Source organism: Emericellopsis cladophorae, assembly GCF_022114955.1.
Source record: "Emericellopsis cladophorae strain MUM 19.33 chromosome Unknown NODE_43_length_196915_cov_126_952037, whole genome shotgun sequence".
Taxonomy (NCBI): Eukaryota; Fungi; Ascomycota; class Sordariomycetes; order Hypocreales; family Bionectriaceae; genus Emericellopsis; species Emericellopsis cladophorae.
The window spans coordinates 137,240-155,200 of NW_026250968.1; the positions used below are offsets into that span (position 1 = coordinate 137,240).

At 52.0% G+C, this 17,961-nt stretch overlaps 5 protein-coding genes across 5 annotated transcripts; 4 read left to right on the forward strand and 1 right to left on the reverse strand.

Annotated features, from left to right (window-relative positions):
- Positions 1–1,526: 1,526 nt before the first annotated feature.
- J7T54_007726 (Cystathionine gamma-synthase) lies at positions 1,527–3,468 on the forward strand (the record flags this gene model as incomplete). The annotated part of the gene is made up of 4 exons (XM_051508400.1): positions 1,527–1,574; positions 1,628–1,722; positions 1,797–2,089; positions 2,189–3,468. The coding sequence occupies 4 exons, from the start codon at positions 1,527–1,529 to the stop codon at positions 3,466–3,468; spliced, it is 1,716 nt and encodes a 571-aa protein (XP_051360538.1).
- Positions 3,469–6,384: 2,916 nt separating this feature from the next.
- Positions 6,385–8,000, forward strand: J7T54_007727 (uncharacterized protein; the record flags this gene model as incomplete). The annotated part of the gene is made up of 2 exons (XM_051508401.1): positions 6,385–6,500; positions 6,629–8,000. 2 exons carry the CDS (start codon positions 6,385–6,387, stop codon positions 7,998–8,000), a joined length of 1,488 nt encoding a protein of 495 aa, XP_051360539.1.
- Positions 8,001–11,602: 3,602 nt separating this feature from the next.
- Positions 11,603–13,450, forward strand: J7T54_007728 (uncharacterized protein; the record flags this gene model as incomplete). Its single annotated transcript, XM_051508402.1, has 3 exons — positions 11,603–11,673; positions 11,739–12,932; positions 13,006–13,450. 3 exons carry the CDS (start codon positions 11,603–11,605, stop codon positions 13,448–13,450), a joined length of 1,710 nt encoding a protein of 569 aa, XP_051360540.1.
- A 269-nt stretch (positions 13,451–13,719) lies between these two features.
- J7T54_007729 (Histone H2B) lies at positions 13,720–14,231 on the reverse strand (the record flags this gene model as incomplete). The annotated part of the gene is made up of 3 exons (XM_051508403.1): positions 13,720–13,898; positions 13,944–14,015; positions 14,069–14,231. The coding sequence occupies 3 exons, from the start codon at positions 14,229–14,231 to the stop codon at positions 13,720–13,722; spliced, it is 414 nt and encodes a 137-aa protein (XP_051360541.1).
- A 1,362-nt stretch (positions 14,232–15,593) lies between these two features.
- On the forward strand, positions 15,594–16,107 carry J7T54_007730 (histone H2A; the record flags this gene model as incomplete). Its single annotated transcript, XM_051508404.1, has 3 exons — positions 15,594–15,649; positions 15,703–15,995; positions 16,049–16,107. 3 exons carry the CDS (start codon positions 15,594–15,596, stop codon positions 16,105–16,107), a joined length of 408 nt encoding a protein of 135 aa, XP_051360542.1.
- Between the last annotated feature and the right edge of the window lie 1,854 nt (positions 16,108–17,961).

A 17,961-nucleotide genomic window follows, 5' to 3' on the forward strand; every position in this document is an offset into this window, starting at 1 on the left:
CACGTGAGGGGAGAGATTTGGATGGCTCCAGTATTCCGCGTCGCTTCTCTACAGCTGATGCCAGACATCTACCCTCGAGAGACTGTCATGATGATGTTATGGATGATGACAATGTCAGCTACGGCGTTGAGCCAGTTCACGAATCTCGTTACCTGACGTATCCGCCGTTGCCAGCCTCTGTGATCAGTCACACCTACACCAGAGCGTCTTCGACGGCCAGACCGCTCGACAATGCCGGGGATCTACGGGATCACCGTAGCCGAGTTTCGACACATGCGCCAGATGGCGCACTTGAGTATCGAAGCCGCCCACCTTCACGAGAGTTTGAACATACACACGACCGTCGAAGCCGCCCCCCTTCGCGTGTGGCTGAGGATACAAGCGCTCGTCGCAGTCGACCTTCTTCGCGAGTTAGCGGTCGTCGTAACAGCACTGGACGGGCTCAGAGCGAGGTTGCCCATGAGCGAGTGCGCCACTCGGCCTATGATCACGAGAGGGACTATCAAAGCGTCGCCGCTTTGCCCAGAAGGGCTCCTAGATCCACGGTTTCAAGACCTCCTCTAACGAGAGTTTTTCGTCCGCAATACGAATCGGATCAAGAAACTTTTGTCTCGGCACGAAGCCACCGTTCGGCATCGACAGTGCGCAGCCGGGACCGTCCAACGGATCGGGAACACGGGCGAGATCTAGGACACGAATTTCCCGACTACGAGGCTGTCACTCGGGAGCACAGGACGCCACGAAGCGAGGTGAGTGCTGCAACCTTACGCGAAGCATCACGGGAGCGCTCAAGACGGGGATCGAGCCGCGTCTCAGCAAGAAATGTGCCCCTGCCCCGAAGCATAGTGGGAAGCAGTCACGCAAATTGGAATCCCTGGGATGTACCCCTTCCAATAAGCGGTGTCGGTAGCAGTCATGCAGACTGGGATGATGATATGGTGAGCCTTGCCCCTAGCGATAGCATCAGCTGCGTAGGTAGCAAGGCCCATCGCAGTCGCAAGCAGCGGTATTGAGCACCATGTTATTTTAGACATCAGAATGTTTTCGCATACGTACAGAATCAAATCACGGCCTCTGGATTTCCCGTATGCAGTATGCTCCAGTCAATCAATACCAGAACCTACTGAAATGCCTCAGGCAGCTGCGCGCAGCATCAACACAGTGTTCATCGTAATTCCGTTCAATGATATTAAAATCGTGTTGCAGACACCATTGATGAATTGCCTCACAATGCACCTATTTACTACGCCCCACGGCGGACGACAAAACTCAGTCTTATTTGCCGACGTCTCGAATTTTCGATCCACTACCATGTACAAACATTGGGTGAGTGGCTTTTTGGTCCGGTTTTCGGCGTCATGACGCATTTAGCCTACCCGATTTCGCACAAAATACGAAAGTATTCATGTCGAGTTGGGCAATCCGAGTGAGAGTTGTATCGCCAGTACGGAACCTCTAGGAACTTGAGTCGATGCCACAAGTCTCTCTAGACTCGACCAGTGAAGCTCATTCTCGCATCTGGCAGCATGCCGTCATTCGAGCTTGGGGAGTCGATACCCCCTGATACGGCACATGTAAGCAACCATGAATAGGTGGTTATAGAAGTGTTTAGCTGACAGCGACCGAGGCTGTGAGCGTCTCTCTGCCGACATGGAAATCCAATGTAGGATATGAAGAGGGCGAGGATTGGGTGGTTAGCAGGATGACCACCGGCTACCCTCGGTGAGACGCGATGGCCTGGCCAGCTATGAGTTTCGCCAGCTCGGATGAAGTAACAAGTGTTGACGCCTGACCAGGTTCTATGTTCACAAGACTATCATGGGGCTCGCAGAACACATCGTCGCCCAGCACGGTCAATCCGGGTTCTCGGGCATGCTCTTCCCAACTACCCGATCAGCCAGACGCTGTCAGCAATTCATCCAGGCTCGCGTCGATCCGCAGATTGCCTCGAGAATCACCGTTCTCGATTTCGGTCTAGACCTCGCCAAGAAACCTGCTGCAATCCTTTGTCAGCTGTCACCTACCATATCGGCAGTCCTGTATCCTACCGATGCCCAGTCTGCGGCGAAACAGTATTGGCAGCATACAGGTGATGGGGTGTCTAGTCGTCGTGCTGAATTTTGTCACGGACTATTCAGAGAGGGACTACTGGTACCAAAGACTGCGGCGTCTGATGGCAATGGTGCAGGTACGGCACGACCTTTCAGGGGACCGCGTCGTTACACTCGACCTGGATCATTCGACGGCGTCCCAGCCAAGACGAACTCGACGACACAAAGCATCGAGCCTGATGCTGGAAAAAACGTCAACGAAGCTCAAGAGAGCTCGCGTTTCCTCGAGGAACGTTTTGGCAGGAACTTGGATATGTCACTTGTTGAGCGGGCCAAATCGGCTATCCGAAGACGCATCGTTGGGGCTGTGGCGGGCGATGTCGACACCGCAGGCAACGATGTACACGATATGGCTGACAACACACGAGGCCTAAAAAACCTGCGGGAAGACGACATCTACTTGTTCCCGGCCGGAATGAATGCCATCTTCAACGCCCATCAAGCGCTACTGGCAGCAAGAACGCCAGCCAAGAGTATCAACTTCGGGTTTCCCTACGTCGATACCCTGAAGATTCTACAAAAGTTCGGTCCCGGCTGCGTGTTCTATGGTCATGGCTCAGATGATGACCTGGATGAGATAGAAAAGTCTCTCAGGGCCGGTGAGCGATTCTTGGCCCTCTTCTGCGAATTTCCCGGAAATCCTCTTTTGAAGTGTCCCGACCTTGTTCGAATCCGAAGGCTTGCAGACGAGTTCGACTTTGCCCTGGTAATTGACGAAACGATCGGCACATTTGCCAATGTCAATGTCCTCCCGGTCGCTGACATCGTTGTGAGTAGTCTCACTAAGATTTTCTCGGGAGACTCAAACGTCATGGGCGGTTGCGCCATTCTAAACCCGGAGGGTCGCTACTACGGTGGTCTGAAGCAAGCCATGGCTGCAGGCTTTGAGGACACTTACTGGCCGGAGGATGTCCTGTTCATGGAGAGAAACAGTCGAGATTTCTCGATGCGTATAGACCGCATCAACACCAACGCAGAGGCCATCTGTGAGACATTGAGAGCTGACCCCACAGTCAAAGATGTTTTTTATCCCAAGTACAACCCATCTAAATGTCATTATGACTCCTTTCGCGTGCCGAAAGGTGGCTATGGTGGACTTTTGTCTATCGTCTTCCACCAGAAGACACAAGCCCAAGCTTTCTACGATGCAATGGGTATCGCCAAAGGGCCGAGTCTTGGGACCAATTTCACGCTGTGCTCTCCATACGTGCTGCTCGCACACTACCAGGAGCTGCCTTGGGCGGAGGAATATGGCGTTGACCCATATCTTGTCCGGATCAGCGTGGGCTTGGAAGACACTGCGGCATTACAACAAATATTCAATGCCGCACTCCAAGCCGCAAGAGGTTCGTCCTGAGGTAGTGTACACAGCTGCTAATTCAGCATGAAAGGGCAACGATAAGGAGACTTATGGATATCCGAGGTAGTCTGGTGGTGCTCTGACTTGCATTGAGCAGTAGTTACATTATGATGCACTCCTTCTGATTATATGTTGGACCATACTCCTCCATCCCTCGCTCAATATCATCGGAATGCTCCTTTTCCTTGACTTCCTTTGCGAAATACTTTCTCATATATCTCCCCAGTTCGTTATCAAGGTTGCCTGTAAAAGCTGTCAAAAAGGGATCATTTATAATCTAGCACCGTGATTGACTTACACCCTGATGCTTGCATAACAACGTCTGCCCTGCACAGTGGGCAGTATCTCTCTCTGCGGCGCTGGATGTGGACGACGCAACGTATACAGAATATGTGCTGGCAATCTAGCCTGACCGGTCGGTATGCTACTGCGAAACAGATTGGGCATAGGTAGTCAGTCAATTGGGGAACGACAGTGACCAATTCTTGGGACAACTGAGCGCAAACGTCTCTTCCGATACTTCCTGTCATGAGCATGTGCGGCTGTACTGCGAGCCTGAACCTCTTGGATACACCAAGTGACGTCCTCTTATCGAATTCTACAAGGTCAATCATGTTACCATGAAGCGTGGCCAAGGTAGGACGTGCTACTTACTTTTCAAGATCTTCAAGACGGCAAGCTGGTTTAACTCTTGAAATTGAAGATTCTTCAAGAGATTGCTGTTCAGCTGTACAAATCTTGTGAATGCCTGCTGCGACGCCCGAAGCTTGAAACACCGAGCAAGCTGCCTTGTTTCCACTTCCTGCTGAAACCATTGTAGCTTCTTGAGAGCTGCTTGGCTGGATCTTGCCCCGTGATCTTGCTCATTTGTCGCAAAGAAGACTTCGGCGTCCAGATAGAGCTCAAAGATCTGTCGCCAACGCGCAAGGTCGGTTTTTGAAAATCGACTTGGCCGGGAAACCTGACCGATCTCCTGGCGTAGCTCTTGGATTTCATTCGTCATGTTCCTCCGCTCGCTGGCTTGTAATGCATCTATGTTGTTCACGTCGCTTTGCAGAATGTCGAAGAACTCATTGTCGAAGACGAGGGGCACCTCTATCGTTTCATGGTGTCCGCCAACCTCCAGTGCAACTTCCTCGGCGGCTGATTGGTTTTCTGTGAACTGACTCGGCAGGTGAGGTTCATCCGACGCATCCTTGTATCCGTCATCGTTTGAGACTCGACGTCGGGATGCGTCTACTTCCACGGCTAGCTTTTCCAAGAACTTACGGGAAGTCGAGGTCAAAGAAGCATCCACAACAACGCCGTCTTTCAAGTGGACGTCCACAGTCAGTATTGGACGCACACTGTGACCATCGCCAGTAGCTATTTGACGAGGCCTCCGTCAGCATTTGCGCGGGTATGGGCCAGTGGGTGCGAAATACTTACAGTTGAGTCGATAATTCAGGGCAACTGGTGACGTGTTCTCCGGGTCGGTCAGCGACTTGAGGGTCTCGGGATCTAGTCCGAGATCATGGAGCTCCCTCTGTACCTTTTTCAGGCATTTTTTCAATTGACCGTACGGGATCGCCTGCTCAACCCAGTGAACAGGGAAGTCTGTCCAAGCCTTGTGTTACTAAAGCTCCAGTGCAAGCGCACGGTCGTTGGGAACACAAACCCTGACTTGCCAAAGTGTCTCTGAAATCCCGTGCAAACTTCATGGCGCAGAGGGCTTCTGGGTTCAAGCACAGCCAGTGCCAAGTAAATCAACGTTGATCGATGCGAGGTCGTATCATGACATAGCGGTGGATATGAAAGCCCTCTGGTGTTGGATGCATTGAGGCGGCTTGTACGCCGTTTTGCAGAATCGAGGGATCGACCAATTTAACCTAGCGACAACTTCTGTAGAGGCTTGTAATTAGAGGCAAAAATCCTGCACCGTTGGGAACAACAAATAGGTTGGTTGCCCAGGGCCGCCTGTACCGTGGTAAGCAACTGAGGGGGTTGCGGCGCTTGACCGCGAAAGCCTGCAGTGATGTGGCTTGTGGAGCGTGCCTGTTTCACTGCAATTGATATTGCCATGTGCTGGAGGTAGGCCACCACGAACTATTACGTTCTACGATTGCTGCATCCAGCCAACCGGAGCCAGCTAGCCTCACGCAGTGTCCAACTGCTCTCAAATCTCGAAAGAAAGGTCTTAAACTCGTATTGAACCAAAAAAAATTGAAGAAGAAAGAAAAAAAAAAAGGGGGGGGGGGATCACTTGCATGTTCCTCTTCCCAAACTCTGGGTGTGGTTGATGCCGAGCTCAACGGCGTTCGTTGGCTCGTCGCTTATTATTAGACAGTGCCCCCCCGTGCACTCCCGGCGTTTTCGATGGTTCACACCACCAAGGCTCCCTCTGGGAGGGCGCTAATCTGCGCGGGGAGTTTAGGTTGAAACTTCACCAATCAGAGATGGGTACCATTACACTATTAGTCCATGCCAGGCCAAGTGAGGAGGAGCGAATGCTCATCGTGTCTGAAGGTTTTTCTCTGCATGTCACGAGTCGCTGATTTCCAATAGAGGGCGGTTGACACCTTGGTAGGTGTCATTCTTCCGCTTTTATTCATCTCAAGGGGTAAATGAATTTATACAAGGATGCGAAGCAAAATATGCCTTTCGCTTCATTGACAGCGTTGCGCTACCTGCCCACTTATCCAGCTTGTGGTGAAATGCTCTGTGCCAAGGCTAGGTAAGACTTGGACTCGACAAGGCGGCTGGCAGAGTGTAGGGTATCCTTCTGTCTTCGTCGTCCGTCTCGCCTTAGCATTTAAAAATCCATTACCATGAGTCACGCGGCATACCTCAGCGATCCCAGCTGATAATTTAAGGTAGCGCAAATACTTGTAGCTGCTGGACGGCATCTGTGAAGCGGATACCTTGTAAACTGCCATGGGCGCACAACAATCATCGGATTCGAGCGCCGGGCCTTCAAATGCACCCACGGTCGCAGAGAGGACATGTTATTATGAGCTGCTGAGCATTGAACGTGATGCGACAGAGGAAGAGTGAGTTCGCATTGATCCTGAGCAGAATCCTCCCAGCCACAGTGGATCCGGGCGTTGACACAAGGGAGAATCAAGAGAGCATATCGGCGCAAGGCACTCGAGTTACATCCTGATCGGAATCTCGAAAGGGTTGAATATGCGACCCAGCGTTTCGCCGAAGTCCAAACGGCGTACGAAGTCCTATCCGATCCGCAGGAACGAGCATGGTATGACTCCCACAGGGACTCTATACTCAGGGGAACAGAGGATACCGACAACGGAAGTCACCCGACGACGTATCGCAACGTTCGCTTGACCTCTACCGAGGACATCCACTCGCTCATAAGTAAATTCAATGCCAGCGTTCCCTTCAATGACGAGCCTTCTGGCTTCTTTGGGATCCTGCGGGAGACATTTGCCCATCTTGCCCTGGAAGAGGAGGCGGCCGCGGACCAAGGAGAAGACCCGCGCATGGTAACCTTCCCAACATTTGGCTCGGCTGAGGATGAGTATGAGTCTTCCGTCAAGGCCTTCTACGCCGGTTGGTCTGGGTTCTCGACGCGGAAATCTTTTGCGTGGTTCGACAAGTATCGACTTTCCGACGCGCCTGACCGCCGCGTTCGTCGACTTATGGAAAAGGAGAACAAAAAGATCCGCGACGATGCGATCCGTGAATTCAACGAAGCGGTGCGCTTCTTACTTGCATTCGTCCGCAAACGGGATCCTCGTTATGCACCAAACACACGAACTGATTCCGAGCGTCAGCAGTCGATGCGTGAAGCCTCGGCTGCTCAAGCTGCAAAAGCCCGCGCGGCAAATCAGCAGAAGATGTCAACCTATAAAGCTCCGGAGTGGACTACCACACGAGACGACATCGGTGTCGAGGATGGAGACATATATGACGCCATGAGTGATGACACAGAGGATGCATCCGAAGAAGAGTTATTCGAGTGCGTGGTGTGTGATAAAACCTTTAAGAGTGGGAAGCAGCTTCAGTCTCACGCGCGAAGCAAAAAGCACCTTAAAGCCGTTGACAGACTACGGTGGCAAATGCGTAAAGAGGGCACCGATCTGGATCTAGAGCATGAAACTGTTGAATCCAAGGTTGGCGGTCTGTCGTTCGATGATGTACGGTCTGATACTACGGCTGCTGAAATCAACGCTCCGCAAGATGCCGGTTCTGATGCGAGCGTTGCTGAAAAAGCCAGGGACAATGTTGTCGAGAACTTGGACCCTGACGACACCATCCGCAGCCACGACGAAAAGGAAGACCCTGGCGACGACGAATATGCGCCTCGAAGTCAAATCGAGGATCGTTTGAATGACTCGCAGCCCAATTTTCAAAGACCTCAGGTAGGATCAGATCTTTCGCAGCAAGACGAAAAGCCGGCGGAAATGGAAACAATACCAGGCAAGAAGATGGGCAAAGCCAAAGCCAAGCGCGAGAAGAAGGCAGCCCAGCGTCGGCAGGACGAAACACTCGTAAGCCGATCCCCTCTTCTTTCAATTATTAACCTCTGATTGTCAACTAATTGTTTCTACCACACGTAGCACCGGTGCCAAGTTTGCGCCCGTGTATTCGAATCGAGAACCAAACTTTTCGACCATATCAAAGCCGAGGATCACGCTGCCCCTGTTTCGATGCAGGCAATGCCAAAATCTCAGAAGCACAAAAAAAGGCGCTGAATGTCTGCGCGATGCACTGAGGGCATGTGAATCTCAACCTGGCTGAATCCGGTTCGCAATCTAAGCCCGTGCGTGTTGATCGGAGTCGCTTCTCATGGTATAGCTTCCAGTGTTGAGTAGACAGTCGTTCAAGGAAGCCATGCTAGATGTGGCGCCCCCAAATACACACAAGACACGTCGAATAGTTGGTTATTCTTCTTCCTGTTCCATGGACCAAGTCAAATGATTCGACATACCTCTATCTCGAATCAGACGACAACGCATCACCTTCGTCGTCACTGAGTGGTTCCACTTCATCTATAGCACCCGGTCTTCCCTCAGAGACGTAACTGCCTTCTAGGGTTGGGTTCCGATCCGCCACGTGGATGATAGCTTTGCCTTGAACGTGCTTCACACACTTTCTCCAGTTCAACCAATCGTCCTCCGATTGAATCAAAAAAGCAATCAACATACTTGGGTCCATCTCGCGTACGTGGACGCGTCGCAAACGATTCGTGTGACATGAGTCAATCTCTTCCGGTGTATAATCCTGCGCCTCGTCGTGATATGGCAATGCTGTACGAGTGTGGTGTGGATCCAAATAGAAGAGATACGAACCCTGTGCGCCCGCGAAATAATGTGCGGAGGATGGCCTACCACTGTAACAGACGTTAGTGTCCAGTCACTTGCATGATTGACCAAAATCTGAGCCTACCCAGCTATCCCCACGGAATGTGGCATTTGCAAGGCAGCTATCAAAGCCTCCCAGTACACAGGTGTAATCGTGTCGATGCCCAACCGGGTCCCTACGAGAACAAGGGTCGGCAAAAAGTCCCGACCATTGGGTTTGGCAACCTCCATAAACTTGTCCTCGTAGACGTCGTGTCCGTCCCCTGTAGAATATACTTGCAGCGGGCTTTCGTCAGATGCAACCAGCTCCCTGAAAGTGTTAACAACCCTTTAGTCTTTTGAGTATGCGCTTTGCCACACTCACTTAATGCAGCGGGCAGTCGCTGAAGGCCCAAACCATTCACCGGGAAACTTCCCGCAAACACTCGCACCTTTCTCCACGAACTTATGCAGCGAAAATGGCGCTCTAGGATCATCCGCGAACATTTGTATCAGCTTCTTCTCATCTTCTGGGCGTGAGCCCCGGCGCCAGTCTGCCCATTTAGGTTAGCGCTGAAATGGCCTTTGCAGTGCGCGCCATCGAAATTTACCTCGGCCAAAACACTGTAGACTCAAGGCATTAGCAAGGAGGCTTTGACCAGAACGAATCATACAGCCCCATCCAGCATCGCTAGTGAACACGATGTGATCGCCACCAAATTGCGTTTTCAGCCGCATAGGCAACGACATAGCGTGAAGAGCTTTGGGGTCCGCGGATCTGCGTATGGGCACGAAATCAGATCTGTATGTCATCCAGAAGCGGGCTTCGAAATCATCGATGAAGCCTTGAGGCCATCTACCCAATTGTGATGGATCCTCGTAGGCAAGCGCTGATGAGAAGCTACTAGGTGTGGAATCATATGGTGTTTCCGAGGTAGTCTCATTTGCCCCCACCTCAGCTGTGTGGTCTTCATCGCGGGCTGCGCATTTCCAGTCGGAATTCAGAAGCTTCTTCTCGCCAGTGTTGGATATAAAGTCGCTGTGATGACTGAGCTGATATGACTTCCCTAAGCACCAGGCGGGAAGGTCAGCCGTTGTGTCGTTCGTTGGTTCCGGATCCCAGAACATCTGAACGATGCGCTTATATGGCCGAAGGTCGACCTTGTTCAACGCGTTTTCCATCTCCTCGATCGGCACAAAGCGATGACTGTCAACGACGGCGACAGACACAAGGGTCTCCAAGAGGGACTAGGATTGGCCTGGGGTAGAAATAAAGCAGCTACAGGGTCAAGCAGCGCAGATCCTGACGGCGCTTGGTGCAAGCGTTCCAAGCCGTGTTCGCAATCGTGATTTCGGAGCGGAACTGACGCACCCAGGCCACCGTTGCGTTGAAGGTGGCAGTCGGAAGTCCGGGTATGACTATTGTCGGTTGGACAGACAAGGTCAGCGCTTGCGCAAGGTGACTCGAACGCCGAGGTGATCTGTTATCCCGGATGCTGAGTTGGAAGATGCAGCTGAGCGTGTTGCGTCGGATGGATGCATAGATTGTCGTTGCTGACTTGGGTGCACTGTCAGTATCCATGTCAAGCATTTGGCACCAGCTGACCTTACCAAGCGCCCTCATGACATAGCGATGCAGCCGCCGCTTTGTGCTGCAAACTTAAAATACTAGACCGAAGAGATAATGGGGACATCCAGTCAGCTACAACAAGACAGAACAGATAGCTGACGACAGTTGTAACGATCAAACCGTCGGCTTAGCTACAGACTGCGGTCTGCCAGATGTGGAAGATGGGGAACTATGGGAGGTAAGGTAAGTGTTGAGCTCGACGCAATTGTTCGTCCGCTTTTGCCCCGCTCCCAGGTTGCCAGTTACATACCTAGTCAGTCGGGTCCCGGCGTCCATCTACCTCACTGACCATTACGAATCAGCGCCCCAGAATACTTACTTAGGTATACTGCGCAATTTCATGTGTGTGGACTTTTCGCTTTTGCCAAACACTTTCATCGACGAATATCATGATGCCCATGCAATAGCGTCCCGGCTGCAAGCACGTCGTCCATCCACCCAAGCATCTCCGCTTTTATATGTGGCATACCCGTCATCGCCCCTTCGGAATTCGAACACCAATCCGTCACCCGACCCACCTTGAGTGCCACTGCTGGCACTGGCCCACTGGCAGGAATGATGACATTCACAACTGAACACACTTGTAGTAAGCGGTTACAGACCTGATCGTTTCATACGACTGCTACCAGCCCCTGCTTCGACCGCAGCAATTGAAATCGGCGGTTACTTTTCGTATGATCTAGTTGATAACGCCCAAGGCGGAGATCATCCACCTCTGTTGCTCCGCGCTCGTCCAACCGTTCACTGTATTATTTCACGTCAGGTGAAAGCTCTGGTTCAGCACCTCCTGCAACGTTCAAACCTGCTGCGAAGTCAGGCTTTTCAGTAACATACCATTTACTATCGAAGACTGTTGTATTAGCCTCTTCGTCCTTGCCCAGGGAGATTTGTACTAGCGTTATACCTACTGGGAAAGCTTCTCAAATCCCTGCGTGAAGTGGCAGCATTCGATGGCACGTGGCGGCAAGAGGGCCCCTCAAGGCTCTCGAGGTAGAGGAGGCGGAGGTGGAGGGAGAGGAGGAAGAGGAGGAGGGGGGGCAAGAGGAACAAGAGGGGGTCGCGGCCGTGGCCAGTCTGGGACAACACAGGAAACGAGCTTCATCACCGCCAAAGGTACGAACGCACTTGAGCATGGTAAGCTGGAGGAGGCCCTTAACTTGCCCATGACACGCACACGAGACTAATACGTACTCTCTGTCACCAGCTTTCAGCCTCGCCGATGAGGCCAGAAATACGCGCCAAAGTCATTGGGACAGTACGACCAGCCTACGTACCAGGCCAGTCGTTTTTGTCAGTTCCGGTGCGAGCGAACCCCTTAGGCGGCTAGATGAGACGACTGAAAGCCTTGCGAAAAGCCCGACTACCCTTGACGAGAATTTGACTGTCGCTTTACCGCCAGGGCCACCAACCCACTCGGAAGACGCCATCAACAAGCGTGGAGAAGACGCTGCCGATGACCGTGGAGAGAACGCCGCCGACGACTCTGGAGAAGAAGCCATTGTAGGGCCAGAAGAGATGGAGCGTGATTTAGATGATGGCAGAAAACTTGACCAGCCAGAGGTCTTCTTCTTTGATGTCAGTCGCACGCACAAGCGCGGCCACCAAAGTGCCAGCGATGTTCGCGGTGATTCGACGGAAAAAGCCGCCTCTGTCTCCGACGAATCTGAAGGCAGATCTACAGACGAGATCATCCTCTTCAAAGGCCGCGAGACATCGACAAAAACATCGCAAGAGATTTCGGCAACTCCTTCGATTATGCTTGATCCTATGTACACAGAGATAATGGCTGTAGAAAGCGACATCCATCCACCAAGAGGTTCCAACCGAGGACGCCAGAGCGTCTCACATGAGGCGAACCGCGGCCGCGATCAACCTTTCCGTGAAAGGAGTGATGAAGATTCCCTCTTGGCGGATTACATCGCCAACTTGCGCGAAAATGGGGAGATTACAACGCTGCTTGGCTCTGATTTTCGGAATGTTCGAGACATTGGTGGCCCGGACTTCCATGCAATAGACACGAGTGGAAACCCTGCATCCTCCGTCACTCCAACTACGCAACTCAAGACGCAGAATGGCGATGAACAGTCCAGCGAGGTCGAAAGTGAAGCTGCACTAGACGACGATGCTTTGGCGCAGTTGCTTGCTGGACAGCACTCAGACGACGCATTGCTGGCCGATCCTGCCAACAGCTCATCGACCGAATCCGATAGCGATGATGGCAGCTGCAAGAAACAACAGTTGATCGACTCTTTCGACGTCATGGATTGGGAGCGTCCAAGTCTACGGAGGAAGAAAGGAAAAGGCGCACGGGCGAGAATCAACTTCGACCTATCTGATTCAGACTTGGAAGAGACTTTGCAGCTCGCTTTTAAACGCGACCGCCTTAAGAAAGCCGAGCGGAAACGGCAGCGAGAGGAGCTGCGAGCTCTGGGTATGCTGGGCCCCAGTGGTCATAAGCAGGATGACTTGCGAGTCAAGTATCCCAGTGGTATGAGTATTGATCAAATGGCCGAAGAGTTTCGAGGGTTTCTACTCCGCGGCGACTCGAGGTAAGTTCATTTAAATTTGGGCTACCCACAAGACCCTGACGAGATGGTTTGTAAAAACTGACCGCTTCTGTAGCTTATCGCTCCCGCCAATGGACAATAATGCGCGGAAGATTGTGCATGAGCTTGCCAGCAAGTTCAACATAAAATCAAAATCGACTGGCAAAGCTAGTCAACGCCGACCGACATTGTACAGGACCAACCGAACATTAGAATTCTCGGAGCCTGCGTTCAACAAGGCTGTCGGACGCATCACACGACGCTATCTTCCCCGTCTTGACACCCGAGGCAAACGCGCGAAGCAACCTGCGGCGTCGGGAGCCAGTAACGCGGCAGCAAGCTACTACGAGGGCGAAGTCATAGGCGCCGCGGCACCAGAGTTGGGAGTGGAAAATCGCGGTCGCGCAATGCTCGAGAAGATGGGATGGAGCACAGGTACTGCACTCGGCACGCTCGAAAACAAGGGAATTTTGCAGCCAGTATCACAGACCATGAAGAAGTCCAAGGCAGGTTTGGGGTAAGTAGCCGCATGGATCTTGTCAACAGGACGAGGCGGTGTAGAGGATATCATGTGTAAAATCTCATGTTTCGAGTCCCAAACCTCGAATAGTGTACAACCGCGAACCCCGTTGACCGTGACAGGAAATCATTGACCCCAGAAAAGCAAACCATCCGTAACGCGTTAATATAACCCAGCGGGCTGCACGCCCAACCCTGTGCTTGACACTTGCGCCGTGGCGCTGAAGCTGCACAAGATCCAAATGCCCAAACAAACAATAGCTGCCGACGCTTATTTCGTGGAGGAGGAGTACTTGGTGACGGCCTTGGTACCCTCAGACACGGCGTGCTTGGCCAGCTCGCCGGGAAGGATCAGGCGCACAGATGTCTGGATTTCCCTAGAGGATATGGTGGACTTCTTGTTGTATGCAGCGAGCTTGGATGCCTCGGTAGCGACGCGCTCGAAAATGTCTGTTCTTGTCAGTGACGCTCCTGGAGCGGGTGCAGTGCGCATACCGTTGACGAACGAGTTCAGGATTGACATGGCGCGGTTGGAGATACCGGTGTCGGGGTGGACCTGCTTGAGAACTGGTGACCCGTTAGTAAATGGTCCTCGTGTAGATGATTCGCGTCATGCTCACCCTTGTAGATGTAGGAGCTGTATGTCTCCTTGCGAGTCTTGGTGCGCTTCTTCTTGTCGCCAGATGCGGCGGTCTTCTTGCCGGCATCCTTCTTCTCGGGAGCCTTGCTGGCAGTGGCGGGGGCCTTGCTGGCGGGCTTCTTGTCTGCTGCCTTGGGGGCCATTTCTGCGGTTGACAATGAGTGATGAAATGGAAACGATTCCGAAAAGTCTGATGCGTTGTGGGTGAGTTGGTAATGTGTGTCGACGAGTCGCGAATATGGTGTGCGGTGGGAGAAAGTAGATGACGAAGGAAATGGAAGCGTTGGGGGTCAGGTTGGTATTTGTAGATTGACGCGCTCTACTGGCGTCGAGTTACTGATTGCTTCACAGCGCGCGCCGCGCGATATCATGTTTTGATGTCTGTGGTTGGCCAAAACCTAGCTCATAGCCCCACTCGCTCTGGTGATTGCGCGAGCACGCATCGTGTTGGAAGCTTTGGTCCCAGCCCCCCCTCTTCCAGGCCGCGGGAATCCCGTCCTCGCCCAAATGCGAATTTCTGATTCGCTGATTTTGTTCAGTCTGGCCCTCAAGTTCTAGGAAAACTTGCCTACCCGAGGCTTCACCATCAGCTATTTCGAAATTGACGATTAAGTGCATTTGATGTATGAAGGCAACTAATGTTGGCTCTCATCGTGACGGTCGCAATTTTTAAAATAGACGAACCATCCTCATAATGTTCATTCAGTTATGTTCACGTCACTGGTGTTGATGCACGTGGAAGTTTACAAAGAACATCAGTGACATTTACAGTTTGCAATAGGCCGAATCTGATAGACATGGCAACACAATTTCCCCACGACAAGCATCAAAGATGCCATAAATATTATCCACGACATGCAGTTTTGTGACAGTACACTGTATAGCGTTGTAGCCTCTCAGACGCCTTTATGAAGTAAGTGGGTGGGAAGCTAACACGTTACAACCAGGTTGCGCCCTAAAGCATCGACTGCGTAGCCCTGTACGTATACTCACCCGAAGCGGAAGACAGCATAAAGCAGAGCTGTCCACTACGTATTGACAGGACGGGACTAGCACTGCGTATTAATAGGCCATGTACATCTCACGACACACTGCTGGCCACTGACTCTGCCTCGCATGCAAGGTACGCGCAGTAACATGAGGTGCAAGACGCAAACGATGCTCGTAATTTGGTTGGTCAATAATGGGCATGTTTTGTGGAAAGTCAATCGGAGTAACGACCCCGCAAGGGCCGTTGCCAATGTGTTGTTTTGGACGAACACACTCATTATCCAAAATCGGCATAGCGCCCGACGCGCCAAAGCTCTATTACGGCGAGTGATTCGCGACACACGATATGACGCGCCGAAAAGTACTTAACAACAAGTGCCCCCGCCGACCTCACACATTAATAGTCAACTATCCATTAACTACGCACTCATTGACAGTCGAGATCATCCATTGCTCTCACGTCCACTCCATAACTCTCCAAGTTTTTTTCGACTTCCCACTTCACAACCTTCAAAATGACTGGCGGCGGAAAATCCGGTGGCAAGGCCTCTGGCTCCAAGAACGCGCAGTCGTAAGTCCATGCCGGCACTATTCGGGCGATTCAATGTCACTGACACACCTTAGCCGCTCGTCCAAGGCTGGTCTGGCGTTTCCCGTTGGCCGTGTTCACCGTCTCCTGCGTAAGGGCAACTACGCCCAGCGTGTCGGCGCCGGCGCTCCCGTCTACCTGGCTGCTGTGCTCGAGTATCTTGCTGCCGAAATTCTCGAGCTGGCTGGCAACGCAGCTCGCGACAACAAGAAGACGCGCATCATTCCCCGCCATCTCCAGCTTGCCATCCGCAACGACGAGGAGTTGAACAAGCTTCTCGGTCACGTCACCATCGCACAGGGTGGTGTGCTACCCAACATCCACCAAAGTAAGTCGATCCGTCACGCCCGAGAGTGCTCTGCTAACGCAAAAAAAAAAAAGACCTTCTGCCAAAGAAGACACCCGGCAAGGCCGGCAAGGGCCCCAGTCAGGAGCTCTAAAACGCTCACTGACTTATTCTGATTTTCTGCGCTGCTTCATTTGGGTTGATACGACATCGGGGTCACGGTTCAGGGTCACAGGTTGCTTTCATTCACGCGCGTTATGGACTGTACGATAATTGCGACAGCAATGATCATGAAATGAATTCTGAATTTTTCTACACTGATATCGAAATTTGACGTGACTGCCACAAGTGGACTGCCGATGTAAAAGGCCTGTCTGGCGATGCGTAAGAGCGCGGGCTACAAGTGTTTCGACTGATACTGGGTACAACGGCTCAGGACCCTGGTTTGTATGACAAAGCGTAACAGTCCTGCGCATTCTGTCTAATGTGCCCAAGCATCGCTCCAACAAGTCGAGCTGCGTGCGACTATCCCCTACATGCCTGTGTCCTCGCCAGTGGCTTGCAAGGTTTAGTGGTGGTTCTTGGAACCTTGTTCGGTAGGTGCTGTGCAGTTTTAGTTTCGAGATCGAGGAAGATGCCAATTCATGTAGATGATTACATACGATCGAGTACTGGAGAGGGGAGGTTGCGTTCGTACTTGGAACCTATGCAGTGTCAATCCTGTCTGTAATGACGCGAGCGTCGCGAGAAATAATAGCTTACCACCGGGCGCTGTTGGTGCAATGTAGGGATCGGGGTGTTTCCAGCTATCCAGCAATTTTTCTGTTTCCGAGAGTAGCGCCTGCGACTGGGCGTTAGTCGCATGGTTTGTTAAGTGTTCTCGTAGCTTGGTGAACCAACTCGCTGGTGTCTTGGATCCGTGACTTCTCGATTGGCTTCGAACAACGAGCGGATATACAAGGCCTGTCCTCTCCAAATATGACGATGGACTGCCCAGTCAAGGGCCAGCTTCAATGAGCGGCGATAAAGCGACCTATACGTTGCGAGATTAGCAATGACCTCATGCGAGTCCTAGGCTTTCTGCAATTGGGAGGCCTACAAAGCAGCTCTTCGCGTCGACATTGCTTCAATATCTACAGTACCTCGATGTGCAGGTAAGTTCGGATTCGAGGCAGGCGACAAGGCTTAGTCCGGTCGACTGATAATTGAAGGCTATTTTGCAAGTGCGTGTTGCGGTAGCTTCCCGGCCTAGGCAATCGACGCGGCTTTCTCGCGAGAAACGCCCGATGGCTCTCTGTTTGCCGAACTCGAATAGGACAGGTCGCGTCTTTCGTTGATGTGTGCGTTGGCGCGAGTACAGATTGCAGAGAGCTCCGATGTCCTCTGAAGTTGACCGATGTTGACCATAATTTGGATTGCAGTCGAAGGTGAACTATTGTGATGACTAACGATGGTGGCCAATCAATCAGTCTACAGAGTAATGCTGTCTGCAGCCTAACCTACACTGTCGTAATCAGCCTTATGTGCTGGTAAGATCACAACGAAGGGAAGTTTGGTCATCATATTGGGATGTCGAGCATTATCTATAAAGTACCGGACTACGGAAGTGGCGCGAGATGGTCAACGAAAGATTGCAACGGATGCCTGCATCTTGAAATAATGATGTCGCCAGATGAAGCGACGCATCCCTTTCCAACTAGATAACGTACTTGGGAGTAGAGCAGTTCACGCACGAGCTTCCCCTTGTCACCGTGCACGAGTGAGATCGGAGCTGGACGTCATGTCGAATGAATACACGGGGAAGGTTTACACTGTAGACGGCCGCGTACAGACGTCTAATGGTAGGAAAGACGACAGTTTCTCGTGTGCTCATGGAAAGACATGAGGATCCGGTTACAAGATCAGCCCATTGACCAATCAGCAGCGAGTAACGCGTAGGAAGCCGAGACCTCCTTGGTACTTAGTTTATCTGAGGTACTCTCTTGGCTATGTATATGCCAAAAGATAC